Genomic DNA, 18,557 nt, shown 5'->3' with positions numbered 1-18,557 from the left:
TTGTATCGGTTCAAAATTAAAATGGTTTCCATCTTGGACAGTATGAGCATCAGAAACCACCTATACGAGTATATAGGGTGGCAGTGTATCGTGGTGGTTCATGTTCTGAGCCTAAGGGTTTGGGCGCAACACGCGTGCGCGGAGTCCACCTCGGGCGTGCAGCGGGCGGACGCGGCAGAACACGGTCCCGCTTGCGTGTGTCGGCATCGATCCACGTTCCGCGCTCCGAACCTCTTCCCGTCGGCCGCCGTCGATTCGGCGTCCCGCCTCACCATGCAGCCTCCGCCAAGGAAGGTAAGTTAACTAGGATAATGTTCATAGAAATGTACCAGGCTTTCTTGTCAGAACGCCAAAACGACGTCACCGCGACAGGCAACGCTGTCCCTGCGATCCACATTAATGCCGTGGTAGGCTCGCATTGCCAATGAATAATCTTAAATGCGCCAATGTTTTCGCTTGAGGCTGAAAATCTTTCATATTATATAACTACCAGACGTTGGTTGTATTGGTCGTTGAGTGAGAAATCGTTTCAATAGTCACTGTTGAGATCAATGATCTTAGATTAAGTAATTGGTCCAATCGTTCGGATGCTGTATGAGTGTCAATTGTAAAATTGCAACGGAGATTTTACACGTGTGTGTATCCTATAGATACATGTTATGATTTCACAAATCAATATTGTTTTTGTGTCATATTTGTGACTGAATCCAAGTTTCGCGAAGATTAGACTCGTTTTTTGGGTTCAAACAGATAAGAATTTGTATATATGGTAGTTATACAAAATATAAAGATTTAATATATAGAGACATTATAATATATTTGTATTTACTGCTAATATTACGCGTTGTGTTTATATGTGTAAACCGTTAATTATTATATATCGTAAAATATAAATTAAATATTTAAATACTGGGCACATTATGTGCTAAGCATTTAATAGGTATCTATGTATAATAAATAGTACCTAATATATACTGTATAGTATTTTAAGAACGTAATAATATATACTTTCGGAAACTAACAAAATTAATGTTTTATGACGTGCATTCTAGAGTGGACAGACATGTTTGTATCATAGAATTGAATTTGAAGAATACATTTTTCCGTAGAATAAATATTTAAAATGACAGAATGAACAGAATGAAGAACCAGAGGCTACTCTACCTAAACCCATATTTAATACTAGCGGACGCCCCGCGGTTTTGAGAATACGGAAATAAAATATAGCCTATTCCCGAAATAACATCTTATAACGACTATCTAATGTACCATGTACCACTCTACCGACAAAGACGTAAGACCTAGCGATTTAGCGTTCCGGTACGATCTTGTGTAGAAACCGAAAGGAATGTGTATTTCATCCTACTCCCGAACACGTTAGCCCGCTTCCATCTTAGATTGCATCATCACTTACCATCAGGTGATATTTTTTTTATCCTCTACAAGGGCTAACTTGTAGAGAATAAAAAAAAAGGTAGATCCAGAAAATACTCCTACAATAACATAAAATTTATCTCTCTATACTGTTTATAAAGATTAAAAGCTGCCCAAGAGCGTGTCGGTTTACCTGTTTTTTATTATACTACAAAAATATTTTTCTTAAAACTGTCGTGTTTGATAAATAATTAAATTCAAAAAAACTCAAAAGTCACTTATTTCAAATAGGCTTAGTTTAGAAGCACTTTTGAAACGTTAAGTTTGGAAGACATGTTCTGTTAGAAACAGCCGGCAAGAAATTCAACAGTTGCTCTTTTGAAAAAAGAAATTTACAACAATTTTCAATTGGTAACAATCATTAAAACTTTTTTTTTAGTTTTACTTTCTGTGTGAAGCTGATTAAATGGTGGCCTTAATAGCTCAACGTTAAGGGCGGTTGGACTCATCACCGAGGGGTGGTGGTTCGATCCCCGCTCCGTTGGTCTATTTAATTGTCGTACCCGCTCCTAATACTACAGTCTTTCCCGATTAGTTGCAGGAGAATGGAAATATTGGTCATACTTAAATGATATGGCAAATATTTTTTTTTTAAATTAAAAAAAAATGGCTTGCAAGCATCTTTATCTTTATAATAATTACAAAATATTACATTAATACTACCTACCTAAATACTATTTTAAGAAATTAAATATCACGTGTCTCAAACGGTGAAGGAAAACATCGTGAGGAAACATACTAGAGAATGTTCTTGATTCTCTGCGTGTGTGAAGTCTGCCAGCGTGGTGGACTATTGGCCTACCCCTCTCATTCTGAGAGAAGACTCGAGCTCAGCAGTGAGCCGAATATGGGTTGATAATGATGAATGATGATGACCTACCTAAAACCTTAAAACATTCTTCTTGTTTTTTACCTAAAAAATTAGCCCCTACGAGTGCATACCAACAGAATTAAAAGCGCTTAAGCTAGAGATTTTTAAAACTGTAATGAGTACCAACATGATAATATCATGTCTAGCAGCAGCATTACAACCCACTCCGCCTGTTGCCGTGTTAAATATGAAAAACCAACTGTCCTATGATGAAAAGATTTTTTAGGTCAACTAGTGTGGCGCTTTAATTTAATAGGTACACCGAATACGAGTCCCGCTGCAGTTGCAGTGGTATTAAGGACCTCATTAGTTACTTTGAAGGAATACATACTTCTGCTTGTGAGTTCGATTACATGACAAGATCGAAGGCCAAGACTGTAATTCCTTTTTTATTCTTTTTTTGTAACTATTTCTATATTATTCTGTTTTGTGCAATTAATAATCAATAAATATAATTTTATTGAAACTGGTGGTCGCTCCTTAATCGAATTAGCCTATTTATTATCTATACTAATATTATAAAGCTGAAGAGTTTATTTGTTTGTTCGTTTGATTGAACGCGCTAATCTCAGGTACTACTGGTCCAATTTGAAAAATTCTTTCAGTGTTAGATAGCCCATTTATCGAGGAAGGCTATAGGCTATATATTATCCAGGTATTCCTACGGGAACGGGAACCACGCGGGTGAAACCGCGCGGCATCAGCTAGTAAATAATAAATATAAATATAATATTATTGAAACTAGTGGTTGGCTGACTAATCGAAGTTCGACTTTAATTTTTTATTTTTTATTTATTTATTATTTTATATAGTATACATTGAAATTAAGCCTAACCTTAATGCAACACAAACCACAGTTGGTTTTATTGTGCCATTATAATGGCCAATCATTATAATTAATTGTACAATATTAAAAAATAAAAACGAACTAAAAAGATAGAAAAAAATCATCAGTGCGTAGTAAAACAAATAAAAATATTTGCAGAACCACGCTGCTGATAAATTCTTTTGACAATAACAAAATTGAGTTACTTATCCAAAAAAAATTGGGACGTCCGCCGGTATGCCTATGTATGACTTAATGAAAAGCTTGATAGTATTTTTATCGGGGATCGAAACACCTCTTTGTTTTTTTTTCAACCAGAATCTTTTCTAAAACCTTTCAAAAAACAAGAAAGGTATTGAATATCAGATGTATTGCTGAATACTTTTCGTAATTAAAATGTTCAATTGAAGTGTCTGTTTATTAACTCAGACTGTAATGCATAACTAATTGAAAAAAAAAGCCACGTTCAAATATATACTATACTTACTTACTTGCACATTTTATTAATTGAATCTTTGGTAATTAAAAAAAAATATTCATTTTGTGAGATATTTGCATAAAATCAAACCTTCCGTTTTTTCTGAAATTATTTCCCAAATTCATGTTGTCCCGAATCGATTCATATTTTTCTGTGACTGAACAGAACTAAAAAAGTACATTGCGATTAAGGTGTTATTAATGTACTCCACTGCGATCTTTGAAAACTTTGAAAACTAGGCTATAAGTATTAATCGTTGGAATTCAATTAGATTGAAGAAATGGAGCAATAGAACAATAAGAATTTTATTGCGGCGACGTTTGAGAGTTAATATGGGTAAAATAATATTTGCTCGCGCTATTACAACTCTTGGGATAAAACCTTTATTAGTTTTATTTGTATTCGAAATGTTTACACAAATAAATTGCTCGTGATTCGTGATTTGATATTATGTAATTATTTATTTATTGCCCTTATAGCAACTAAATAACTACATTGGAGGGCATAAAAATAAATATATATATAAACGAAGATTAGAACTAAACCAACTAAGGGTGGTAGAGTATTTACGAATAGCCAAACTGCTGGAAGTTTCAAAATGCTTGTAAACTAATCCAACTTTGAAATAAATGAATTTGATTTTTTTGATTTAACCTAAACTAAACACGGGTGTTCGTCAGGCTGTTTTTTATTTTTTGTAAACAAAACCTACACTATTTTTGTGAAGGAAAACCTTTTTTCTGTTATATGTTTATTATATAACAAAAACTATGTTTTCATTTACACAAGCTCGGAAAACTATCGTTAGAGCTGTAAATCGGTATAAGAAATTCTACGCTATAACAATTTTAATGTTTATTGTGACGGACCATGGATTGTACATGACCCATGGATTGTACATGACCCATGGATTGTACATAGACCATGGATTGTACATGGACCATGGATTGTACAATTACAGCGTAGGCACTCTAAGGCTTTCCTGGGTGAGACTGGGAGGTTGGATGCAGCACGCTGCTGCTTGTATACCTATACCTTTAAGAGATGGCTTCGTTTAGCATTATAAGTTTACCTTTTACCGTTAGTTTTGACGGCCGCCGTGGTGCATTGGTATGCGCAGTGGACTTACAAAACGGAGGTCCTGGGTTCTATCCCCGGCTGGGACGATTAAGGTTTTCTTAATTGGTCCAGGTCCGGCTGGAGGGAGGCTTCAGCCGTGGCTAGTAACCACCCTACCGGCAAAGAAGTATCGCGAAGCTATTTAGCGTTCCGGTACAATGTGTAAAAATCGAAAGGGGTTTAGATTCTCATCCTCCTATTAAGTTAGCAAGCTTTTAATTTTTAACAATGTTAATATAAACATATACACAACACAACCCTCCCGGTGCGGGACATTTGAGTGCCCAAGCAACCGGTGATCAGGGTTCCAAAATGAGAAACCTCTTCACAATACGCGCCGTCTCAAGAATCTCTGCCTTCTGTATTCGACTCTTTCAACAGTTAAGTGAAAGCTTCTTAAGATGTTGGTCGAAGATTTTCACTATAAGACCATTGACTGAAACAACCATCGGAACAATAATAGTTGACTCAACATTCCACATGACGGTAATCTCGTGAGCACGGTCCAAGTATTTATTATGTATAGATTATTTTTATTAATGTTTCTTGTTGCCATATGAATTAAGAAATACATAAATGCAAATTCTTAACCTCTCACCGCTGTCAGTATTCAATAGAGAATCCCCAGTTCAGATTGGATTTTAAATTCTGTAAATTGGCTCAAGCTGGTCTGGTGATAGGTTGAGATAGCTACGTTGTTAGCTTCCTACCGGCATCGCATACTAGGCCAACTAAGTGCTAACACTTCATGATCTTATTGTAGTTCCATTATGGTGCCTACAGAAAATACAAATTCAGGAGAAAAAAATATATTCTCTGACAGTAAAAGGGAGTAATACCTTTGCAAGAAAACAATCCGATTTTCATAAAAAGAAAAGAAAGACCGTAATTCTTAAGCAGAAATATTTACCGATACTCAATGCCGCCGCGGTCTGGCTATAAATACGTTATTGAATACCTTTATTATAAGAAATTCTCAGTAGTCAGGAGTCGGGAAGTTGGTGTATTTACTCCCCCGCGTCTCAGAAATACCTTCAAGAAGTCCAGAGTAAAAAACTATTCATGTCCGCCACTGACGATCAAGTACACATGCCTGTAGCGCTATTGGCTTGACGTCCTATAAAACTCATCGTGTGTTGCTCGCGATCGGCACGATAGTAAATGTTGTTTAAACGAAATGGGTTTTTCATATTTGGTAACAATAAATAGCAACAACAATTAACAGCAAAAATTACAAAACCGGAAGGAATCGAACCTCTGGGCCTGTAGCCACGTGGGACGTGGATTCTGTTTCTATAAATGGGAATGACATATCCGGTCGATAACTTGATCACGTGACCTATCTATAACGAATGCCATTTCCATACATTTTTTAATTTTCGTAGCGTTGCGAGGGTAGTTGACTCATATCAAATATAATATACACAATATTAATTTCGTGTAGTACCTACATGAAATAAGGGTCCGAAAAATATCGATCTCCTTTCCCTTATCCCACTTAAGTGGGGTCCGAAAAATATGTCAATCTTTTGTTTTGTCATATTTTTAATAGTGATTTTATGACGGGCCGCCTGCCTGACGTCAACCCTCCTTGGGAATTGTCAGTTAGGTGGGTTTCTCTAACCGCCAACTTTCGATTCAATGGGAAGTGGGCCCTTTGTCGGAACTTGCGACATTTCCCTTAGTCGCCTTTTACGACATCCACGGGAAGACCCGCCCCTATTCTTCTTACCTTCTTATAAAACTTAATTTAACAATCGTCTATTTTTAAATTTTACCAAACTTCAACAACTCTGTCGTCCATTTTGTGTCGTCAGAATGTTACGTCAAACGCTCCGTTTGTATGGGATTTCTTATAGTGACGTCATGAAACACTTGAGTTTTGGCTCGTATTGTTAAAATATATTTAAAAATAAAATTTTAATTACGTCTCAAAAAAATATTATATTTTTTTTCAATCTAGTACAACGATAATGTACAATTTAAGACCATTTAAAAAAGTTCAACTAGCCAACTGCAGAAAGAGTTGCATGGACTTGACGATCTCTCGTTCCGTCCGAGACCACAGAGTTCGTGGAGTGCTAGCACAACTTCCTAGCTCCGGGATGAGAACTTCTCGATGGAAAGATAACTTCAATATAAACCAGTGATCCGCATCCACATAGGTTAACTACTGGAGCAACGTGGTAGTAGTCCCTATAACCCCTTAATATTCAAATCTAAAAAATTAATATTGTTCCAACAAAGTTCAGACTGGACATCTGTCGGGTCTGAAAGTACTGAAAATAATAAAATTATTTGGGTACAATTTTGTTATTGAGAAATAATACAATTAGGAACTTAAGCTAACTTATCCTAATAACTATACTAAATATAAATCATGCTCACGTGGAATGGTGGCAAGAATACTGGCTGCATTTCCGCGCAGGACAGCCAGGTTGATCTTTTGCGCAAAAAATGAGCCAGCCCCTCTGTCACCAGTACAATTTATCTCCTTTCATTGCTCCTTTCCTTAATGTGTGAAAATAATTACGAGTGTATTACTTGGAATACACTCTTTAGTCTCGGGTTTCACTTGAAAAAGTCCTTGGAAAATCCTGGACTACTCGACGATTTCTTGGTGACCTTTTATAGACAGGGGCTAACCCTCAATAGCACGAGAGTTTATTGACGGCTTTTAAAAAAAGCATTCAAATATAGTATAAAGTTAAATGAAGGTATATTTTCAACGGCCAAAATTAAAAATACAACGACTGCTAGATAAATAAAGTCGTGTTTTAGAAACGCTGTCGTGTGAACATTTACTTGGGAATGCATTTGCTGTATTTGAACGCTTTTTTAACGACCGTTAAAAAGCTCTCGTGCGAATGAGGGCTTAATGAGTTAACTAGTCCAATTACAACACTATGAGTCAAGTGTCCTTACTAATAACTAAATTTTTATACCAATTACTAGCCAGTAATTTACTACCAATTTCGATCAGGTGTTTCGGATAATGTCTTTATTCAAATATTCATTTTGAGGGCTCAAAATCTTACACGCCTATAGAATTATTTGGTATTACTGGCATTTAAGTTTTGTCATAATTGATTAAATTGATTGCTTTATTAAATTGATTGATTTATTTATTAAATTGATTGCCCTTTAATTGACCCTCTATAGGGTTAGGCCTTTTTCCCTACAGGAGAGGTAATAAGATAAGACCCACCAAGTGTATTTTTTACTACATTTAACATTTGTTCTGTCTCTCTGTCTATTCACGATAAACGTAAAACCAATGAACTGATTTTCATGCAATTTTCAACAATAGAACTATTCATAGGTAAGGCTTGTAGAAATAATTCGTCCAAGGTTTTGTGTTAATCGGTGAGGATTATAGTTGGAAGTTTCGTAATCGTATGTCAAGCCGCCTGTGAGATATCATTGGAAATCCTGCTTAATTCCTTCTAGATACGCAACCAAATGATGCGTGGTGAGATATTCCTGTTTTGATAGATCTAAAATAAAATCAGTGGTATATTATTAATTTTTTTAAGAATAGCTACATATTCTGAAAATGCGAATGAATGTGTACGTAATGGTCCAGTTCATCATTATCAACCCATATTCGGCTCATTGTTGAGCTCGAGGCTCCTCTCAGAATGAGAGGTGTTGACTTCAAACACGCAGAGAATTAAGAAAAAGCTTTGGTGTGCAGGTTTCCTCACGATGTTTTCCTTCACCGTTTGAGGCACGACATATTTAATTTTTTAAACTGCACACAATTGAAAAGTTGAGGTGCATGCCCCGGACCGGATTCGAACCCACACCCTCCGGAATTGGAGGCAGAGGTCATATCCACTGGGCTATCACGGCTCTATGGTCTAGTTAGGTGGGTCCAATTCCGAAAAAGAGGTGAACCGTCGAATCCAAGTCGGATTGGCAGCATTCGGGAAACTTAGCGATTTTTTTTTCGTTTCTTTACTGCCTGAAGCACATATGATATGTATTATGTGCTTGAAGACAAAAGTCTTCGAACAATGCCTGTTGCCAATGATGACCGTTCCGAGCTTGGTCGCTAACTATGGGCCTTATAAGAAATCTCGAAGATCAAATCAAAAATGAGGAGGTCGGCAGAAGAACTAAAGTCACCGACATAGCTCCACGAGTCGTGAAGCTGAATTAGTGGCAATGGGCGGGGCACATAGTTCAAAGAGCCGATGGATGTTGGGGTCCCAAGGTGCTGAAATTGCGACCCCGCCCTAGAAAGCGAGTGTAGGTCGACCCCCTAGTAGGTGGACTGACGACATCAAACGAGTCGCAGGAATTCGCTGGATGCACGCGATTTTTCATTCAGACATTCCTTCCAAGCATCGTTATCATTGGAAAAAGATCTTCTAGGCTATCTCTATCTCAATATCTACGCTATGGGAACTATTGTCCGAGCATCCGGAAGTTCTTATTGTGAAACTTACTCTTACCGAAAGACGGAAGTAAGCAAAGGTCTAAATCACTGAGCTACGAGTATACGTCTTTACAGCATCATAATTAGACGCAGCTACAAGACTGTACCTGCTGTGTTGGCCTATTATCTAACTTTCAGCAACTTTAGTTAAGTGAAAATGCAAGAAAATTACCAACTAGTTATTGTTAGTGATTCTTAAGTTACGTGAGTTCGCATTCAATATTTATTTATTGCTAACTAATCAAAATTATTAACCTGTGTGTATGACTGTGAGATTTTCGTTATCACTGGGTTTTAAGGAATACAAAAAACGCGATGATCATTGATTTGATGTTAATTATATTAGGGCATTAGACACCTAATATATATTTAAGTTAGTGAATACTGAATAGTGACTCTGAGCCAATTTAGAAATCATCACTTCTCTTTGCTGTTGTCGGGTATCGATTTCGGAATCACTTTTTTTTAACGCTATGGCCTAAGAAATACTATATCTTCTGTTTAATCCATCTTCTGACCTAGATTTCAATTTGTAAAGACCATTTTTAGAACGAATAATTCTTTTCAGAGTAACTATACGAAGTTCTTGAAGAATCTCCATGCGGAGCAAATCTCGAAGCTCCACGCTAAGAATCAACACGAGTGTGATTTGCTGGAAGATGTGCGCACTTACACCATCAAACGATCAGCCATCGAGAAATCTTATTCCGAGGTATGTCAATGCTTTTGATTGTTATTTCTCTGATTTGGACGTTTTCCGAAAAAAAAAACATAATATAGATGGCTGTAGTTTTTTTCACTACAGAAATGATAAAAAGTAAAAAAGCAGTCCCTTTTTTTCCCGGGTTAAGCGTGTTCCCTAAAGTTAGAAACATCCTACTTATTTTAAAATACAGCTATATTTAATTTAAGCAAGTATTTTTGTTTTATTATTAAGAATTTACAGAGAATTTTAGTAAGAATTAATTACCGTTCATTTGGGCCTCAACTAATTTTGATACAAGGCCTCTCCAAGGCACGTTACGTCACTGACATGAAGGCACTTATATAAACACGAAAAAGAATCAGCACCGTGTCAATTCCAGCAGCCCAGCCCCTGTAGCCATGTGGGTCGATTCTCTATCTACGATCGCAACGCTTAGAATACTAGAAAAATGTGTGGGAATGACAGATCTTGATCACGTGATCTGTCGATAGAAAATCAAATGTCATTCCCACGCATTTTTCTAGTTTCCGAAACGTTTGCGATCGTAGAAAGAGAATCGACGTATCACTTATCTACAGGGCAGTAATCTTTGTGGGAAACTCTACTGCACATGATGCATAACGCACATGATTTTCTCCGCCAGCTCGACGCTTGGTAGACGGCGAGGCGGCGGCGGGTTCGGTTACGATCCCTCTACCAGTCGATATGTGTGCTATAAGCTTAAATCGACTTAGATACTTTGTCAATGGCTCTGGGCGAGACACATAGATCGAAGAGCCAATGAACGTTGGGGTCCCAAAGTTGGAATAGCGACTCCGCACTAGAAACCGCAGTGTTGGTCGACCCGCCACCAGGTAAACTGACGACATCAAGCGAGTCGCAGGGATTCGCTGGATGCAGATGGCTCAGTATCGTGATGTTTGGAAGTCCCTACAAAAGGCCTATGTCCTGCAGTGGACGTCCATCGGCTGATATGACGATGATGATAATGTCAATGTAGACAGAGAGCGATCTTCATCAATTTAATTTGGACCTTACACACCTGGCAATATGTAGGTACAAATAGAAGCCTAAATATCACTAATATCTATACAACAGCTACAAATCTATATTTTATTCTGCGTGGCTGGTTTCATGCTAAATCTAATTACATATTTTACATGCAAATATTCTATCCTCAGATTGCACTGCTCAGGAGTATGAAGAACAATTGTACCAAGTTTCGTTAAAATCCGTCAAGTAGTTTTGGCTTCTTTTGACAGACAAAAATTTTACTGATTGCATTTTTCGCATCAGTATTGATCACCAATCACCCCCTGACAGTTATTTTGGAAATATATCTCATGTACATAACTGACCTCTCTACAGATTTATTATAAGTATAGAATATAGTTTATTACTCTATGGCCTGAACAAAGTAGTCCTACCTGCCTTCAGTTTTATTACTCATTCTCTCCTAATATTTTATTTGCTATCGTAACGTTACGTGACGAGAAATCAGGATCTAGTACAGTAATCATCTCAGAAGTTGATAGAATTGGCATTTTAAGAACGTAATAAATTGTATTCGTAATCATCAACACTTTAATCCCTTCAATAGATCGTAATATACATAAATAATAAGACAGAAAACATTCAGCTATGGCGTCACTATTACATAGTACAATGCAGGTAGCCATTGGAAATCCATTAAGCCATAATTGAGGAGGCAGTCCTGAAATAGGTTTCAAAACGCTAAATGTTCCATTTCTACCACGGAATTATTTATTGCGTTATTTCGAATAATAAGACGCTTAACGATTCTAGATGCCTTTCTAGATTTCCTTAATAAGTGTAACTACTGCCTGTCAAACGGTTATAGCCAGCTGTCCATTTCCTAAATATCACTGTAAAGGTTTAAGGCAAGACCTTTATGTCACTCAGACAGACAAGCTGCCTGCTACCAATGAACTATTATTAGCAACAATTTTAAAATCAAGCCATAATTTATCACTAATCGCAGACAAGTTCTAAAAGCATCATCAACGTCATATCAGCCGATGGACGTCCACTTCAGGACGTAGGCTCTTTGTAGGGACTTCCATTCATCATGATCCTGAGACACCTGCATCTAGCGAATCCTTGCGACTTGCTTGATGTCGTCAGACCTGGTGGAGGGTTGACCAACACTGCGCTTTGTAGTGCGGGTTTGCTATTCCAGCACCTTGGGACCCCAACGTCCATCGGCTCTTCGAACTATGTGCCCTGCCCATTGCCACTTCAGCTTCGCGACCTATTCGTTTAGTCGAATCAGAAATGAGGAGATCCACAGAAGAACCAAAGTCACCGACATAGCTCAACGAGTTGCGAAGCTGAAGTGGCAATGGGCGGGTCTCTATAAAATAATAATAGTAAATGACCTCGCGAATTCATTGGAAATCCCGGAAATTGAATTTCTATGTAACAAATGTTATCCGTATTACAAATTCTTGTTAACAAAATTCCTTCATAGTACCTAAAATGGGAATGAATTTTTTTCAGCCCTAAACCTTGGACCCCAATAGCATTAGCTGATCTAACCACGGTTTTATATTATTCGTAGAGGAACATTAATAGATAGAATAAAACTAAAAAACATGTAGAATAAGAAAATAACTACTGGTTTGAAAAACAATAATTTAAAAAGAAAATTCATACCTACTATAATTATGTCGACTATATTCATACATTCTTTATACGATACGGAAAGTGGAAAGTTGAATAGTATAAAATAGTTATTTTCTTACACACATGTTAAGCAATTATACAGGGTTACTTAAAAAAGAGGCTTTTCTCTTTTTTTTTAAGAAATTAACTCAGCCATTTTTCAACATATTTAAATTTTTAATATCTCTTTAGATCGCTAATACGGCACACTTATTTTGAAACTGCTATGTTGATAAAGTTGCTAGGTATTTTTTTGAAATAAACTTGCATTTAGTCATAGGATACAGCAAAACATTTTAATTTTTTTAGATTATCTAAGTCATGATTCAAAAACAGTACAATTTTTGTGTTCTTTTTCGTATTATTATTATGTAATAGGTTATTGCCAGCATGAAAACACCAAAAACTACTAATTACGTAAGTATTATTTTATAATCACATTTCATAAAATAATAATTAAACCATCTTTTTTTCAATATCATTTTTGCCCCATGTAGGTAACCTGATTCAATTTGATAGCTAATGAGCCCTACTGTCACACCCAAGGTTTCGCTATACGTTTCCAGTGACCCTGTATAATATACCTGCCCCTTAGCCAAGTGGCATGTTGATTCTCTTTCTACGATCGCTAACGCTTCGAAAACTAGAAAAATGGGAATGACAGATCTTGATCACGTGACCTGTCGATAGTAAATGACATTTCCATACATCTTTCTAGTTTTCGAAGCGTTAGCGTTAGCGATCGTAGAAAGAGAATCGACGTGCCACTTGGCTAGAGGGCTTCTTCGTAATTATTATCGCCAACTATTAATTACAGTTGAAAATATGACAATGACGTTACACTATAATTTACGAAAGAAGCAAACTCTTATTAAGAAGTTATTACACGACTTCGTATAAAGTTTCGGGTATCAATTAAAACTCCATATACTCGTGTGTAATAAGCAGGTGGTTTGTGGGTGGGTAGATACCCAAGTTAATAATTAATTCGCACTTCTTATGAAGGCTGTAATTTAATCTAACTGTATGGTGTAATAGTTACTATACTCGTAAATAAAAATTAGAATCCACTTGAACAACTTTTTTTGTGTACGTTACTTAGCCCATGAAGTTTTACCTATCACTTTACAACAGAAGGAACTACTTAACAAATTCCTAATTCGGGCTACAGATCTACCCCTGAAGCCATTTCTATTTCTACGATCGTAAACGCTTCGAAAACAAGAAAAAATTATGGGAATGACAGATCTTTATCACATGACCTGTCGATAGCGAATGTTATTTCCATACAACTCTCTAGTTTTCGAAGCGTTAGCGATCGTAGAAAAAGAATCGACGTGCCACTTGGCTAGGGGGCTTCTTTGTAATTATTATCGCCAACTATTAATTACAGTTGGAAATATGACAATGGCGTTACACTATAATTTACGAAAGAAGCAAACTCTTATTTCAAAGTTATTACACGACTTCGTATAAAGTTTCGGATATCAATTAAAACTCCATATACTCGTGTATAATAAGCAGGTGGTTGGTGGGTGGGTAGATACCCAAGTTAATAATTAATACGCACTTCTTATAAAGGCTGTAATTTAATCTAACGGTATGGTGTAATAGTTACTATATTCGTAAATATAAATTAGAATGCAGATGAAGAATTTTTTTATGTACTTAGTCCCTTAGATAGACCCAGTCGATAGACCTCCACTGCTGGACATAGGCCTCTTGCACCTCCAAGCACAACGTTCTCGAGCCTCCAGCATCCAGCGGCTCCCTGAAACCCGCTTGATATCCTTGGTCCAACTTGTGGGGTCGACCAATACTGCGCTTTCCGGTGCGGGGTCGCCATTCCAGCACCTTGAGACCCCAACGTCCATCGGCTCTTCGAACTATGTGGCCTGCCCACTACAGCTTCGCGACTCGCTGAGCTATGTCAGTGACTTTGATTCGTCTGCGGATCTCCTCAATCCTGATTCGATCACGCAGAGAAACTCCAGACATAGCTCGCTCTCGCTGAACTTGAACTGAGCCGCTGAAGTTTTAATTACGCATTATCAAAGAACAATTTACCTTGTCACTTTACAACAGAAGGCACTACTTAACAAATTACTAATGCCGGCTACAGACCTAGAAGTCTAGCTTTCGAAGCGTTTGCGATCGTAGAAAGAGAATCAACTTGTCACTTGGCTACAAGGGCTGGGGCATATGGCACGTCGATTCCCTTTCTACAAACGCTAACGTTTCGAAAATTCAAAAATGTATGGGAATGACATTTACTATCGATAGATCACATGATTAAGTTGTCGATCAGATCTGTCTTTACCATACATTTTTGTTAGTTTTTGTTAATAGTCAATATTTATTTCAAGCTTAGTACAACCACTTTCGAAACGTCAGGTAATAATATTACAAACATATCGTGATAATTACTAGTCGTAAACTTAAAATTAAAGTTACAAAGGTTTCAAACGAGCCTTGGTCCGAGTAGAGCCCACAACAAACTCAACCAGGTTTTCCTTTTTTAGTTAATCACCATTTAACTAAAGGAATATAAGTAGCCAGTCATGTAATAGATTTTTTTTGCAGGCTATTTTGTCGCTTATATAATCATTAACACTTTATTACGACTTTTCTATAAGCTAAAAATTTTTACTATTGAAACGTCAGGTTTTTCCATATCGTAAAAAAACTGCGTCTTGGAACGCTCGACAGAAGTACTGCTTGCCTTATGCGTGAGAGAAAGGGAAGCCAGAGGTGCTGACGTCATGCGTTACGTTACGAAGCGGTTTACCCTCCCATAAGAAGTTATCTCTTAAAAAAGCACGTATGTTTCAGTAACGCTTGAACCTAGAAGACTAAAACTTGAAGTAATTTACATACCGGGTGCTTTACAAAATTCGTTTCTAATGGAGTTTCTAATCTCCAAACATTTGTTTATGTGCAATTGAATTTTGACTTTGTCCCCAGGCTCTCTTGAAAATATCGTCAGCATACTTGAACAAGAAAATACCAAATATTCCTGATATAAAGGTGGACGGTGCCGAGGAGAAATGGTAAGTCTCGCAAATACCAGACGCGGATTATCCTTAGGGCAAACTAAATTCATGAGGAAAAGGTTTCCAAGAGTACCAAACGCGCGTGAAAGTATTACCTAATACAAAAAAAATGGCACAAAATTCGAACTTTTTTTGTGTTGTTACATAATTATATGAGCTCATTAAGGTAAAAATTGTTTATACTTTAACAGATAAAATGTGTTAACAAACAACATTAAAATTTTACATTAATTTAAAACTACCTACATACATTAACTACCTACAGCTATTATATTAACTACATAATATTATAAAAATAAAAAAGGAAATATACTAAATTTAAACTATTTCTAAAGACTCAGGCGTCAGACAAAACCATTTTTTTACTTATTGATGTAGTTAAATGTTATTCAAACGCATTTAACCATTATTACTTTTATAACACTCTAAATATTTTACGTACTTCGATATGAGATTGATAAGAGTGATAAAAGAATCACGTCGGCGTCGTATCGAGTCGATATTACCTGGAGGTAGAGATGCCAGGCGGCCGGATAAAGCCGGACATAATTAGGCTTTTTGATTGCGTGTCCGGTCTGAATACAGTGCTAGTCGGGCATTTCTTCGGCTTTTTTAACCGACCTCCAAAAAGGAGGAGGTTCTACGTTCGGCTGTATGTATGCTTTTTTATATATGTCCAGCGATATGTCCGTCAATTATGGACCAATTTTGAAAATTCTTTTTTGTTTTGAAGGGTTTGACTCCAGGGTGGTCCCATTTTTTTCATACATTTCTCAAAATAGCGAGTGCCAAGTGAGTGCTGAGCTAGTGCCGAGCGAGTTTTCAGTGCATTTCGACTGATGACTTATTAATACTACAGTACTATTGAAGATGATTATTAGTACTACTATTTCTTTTATAAAAAAAACTTGTAATCATTAAAAAAATTAAAACTAAGAATTAACAGAATATTTAATTGAAATTAAAAATATATTTATTTGTAAGAAATACACGCCATCTAATTGATCACTCCAAGTTACCCAATACGCTGGCGCTATTATGCCTCTAGCAAGGCTTATTTTTTTGGCCCGCGGATTTAAGAAGCGCAGCATAGGTGCTCTTTGTTCTGTGATTAGGCCAAATAAGCTCTAGATCTTGGGTCACAATGTATGGATCAATTAAAATACTTAGATAGATTTGAAATTTCATTTTATTAATATTTTTTTGAATTAAACAACATGTAACGAAATAAAAAACGATTTTATATACTATTGTTATACCATAACTATTATTAACGAGAGTCAAAATCCTCAATAATGAAGGGTGTCCGGCCTTTTTACCCAAATGTCCGACCAAACTGGCAGGTCTGTCCGATTATTTAGTTTGGCGACATGGATACCCTACCTGGAGGTATATTTAGATGTATATACTTTCCCGTCTGGGAACACCCACGCGTCTTTGAACCATTCACCCGTGTTAATTTGATATGACTACCGGTGTTGAAGATAAAGCATACATTTAATATTCCCGACTCTTGTTTACTTGGGAATCCACTAATGTATTATCATGTATGGATATATTTTATGTTGGTATGATGATGCAATCCAAGTTAGAAACGAGCTTACCCTGAAGAACTAAAAGCTCATCTAGTCTGTGACGATGTCGTATTGGAACACTAAATCGCTTGAAAAAAAAGATGCCATTAAATATGTATGTCAATACAAAATATGAAGTGTCTGTCTTTAATTACTAAACAACAGTGTGTTTTCAAGTGCTTAAAAGATATTAAAACAAAATCAAACTTTGTTTTAAATTATGTCTGTATTTATGTGTGTTTGTCCGGGCTAATCTTTTGACGACTACACCGATTTTAATATACTGTTAATTCTTAGTTTTAAATTATTTTGATTAAATTAATAATATGTATTTGTTACGGCTGAATAAAGAATATGTTATTAGCAAAAAAAAATCAATGGGGTATTGAACTAAATATTATTTATCGCGAAGACATAAATGACTCTCGCGAGCTTCGTGAAAAACTGAATTCTACGCGGATAAAGTCGCGGGAGTTCGCTAGATAAACATAAGTTAAAATAATAATTTTGTATCATATACTCATCATCATTATCAAGCCATATTCGAATCAATGCTAAGCTCGAGTCTCCTACTCTCAGAATGAGAGGGGTTAGGCCAATAGTCCACCACGCTGGCTGACTTCATACACGCAAAGAAGGAAATTCTTTGGTATGCAGTTTTCCTCACGATGTTTTTCCTTCACCGTTTGGGACACGTGATATTTTAATTTCTTAATTTTGTATATGAGATTTTAAATAGGTACTATGGTGATATTCTAATTATATATTTGTTGTTAAGGATATATATTTGTTGTTTAGGAACATGTGGAACGTCTGGCGCACCGTGTTGGAGGAAAACGAGAAACTGGCGCGCGCTCGACTCGCGGCCGTTGAAATATTTCAACAGCAAATCGCCGACGAAGCGAAAGTTTTGCGACAGCATAAGCTCAATGTCGCAAAGAAGGCAAGTTACGAAGCAGTCCCTGTAGCCAAGTGGCATGTTGGTTCTCTTTCTACGAGCGCAAACGCTACAAAAACTAGAGTAATGTATGGGAATGACTATACATTTTCCTGGTTGTCGAAGCGTTTGCGATCGTAGAAAGAGATTTGCCACTTGGTTAAAGAGGCAGATCCCTTGAATTTTCTTTTTGAAACTCGTCCGCTTTATCACAACATCAGTATCAGACAAATCTAAGTGACTCGACAAAGCTATCATAGTTGCTAATTATGTGCCAAGCAAATTGCCGACGAAGCGAAAGTTTTGCGACAGCATAAGCTCAATGTCGCAAGTTACGAAGCAGATCCCTTGAAATTTCTTTTGAAACTTGTCGGGTTTATCATGACATCAGTATCAGAAAAATCTAAGTGACTCGACAAAGCTATTTCTA

General features: G+C 36.7%; 1 protein-coding gene across 1 annotated transcript in view; it reads left to right on the top strand.

Moving 5' to 3' along the window:
- The first annotated feature begins 194 nt into the window (after positions 1-194).
- Positions 195-18,557, top strand: part of LOC112046268 (protein nervous wreck) — a 44,742-nt gene continuing 26,379 nt past the window's right edge. Inside the window, exons 1-4 of the mRNA XM_024082862.2 lie at positions 195-294; positions 9,741-9,884; positions 15,528-15,613; positions 17,989-18,133. Of these exons, the coding sequence (XP_023938630.2) occupies positions 274-294; positions 9,741-9,884; positions 15,528-15,613; positions 17,989-18,133 (396 nt within the window). The 5' untranslated portion in view covers positions 195-273. The remainder of the gene's footprint in view (positions 295-9,740; positions 9,885-15,527; positions 15,614-17,988; positions 18,134-18,557) is intronic.

This window comes from Bicyclus anynana, chromosome Z (genome assembly GCF_947172395.1).
Source record: "Bicyclus anynana chromosome Z, ilBicAnyn1.1, whole genome shotgun sequence".
NCBI lineage: Eukaryota > Metazoa > Arthropoda > Insecta > Lepidoptera > Nymphalidae > Bicyclus > Bicyclus anynana.
The sequence above is the reverse complement of the archived record's forward strand: the minus strand, read 5'-3'. Positions and strand labels throughout refer to the sequence as shown.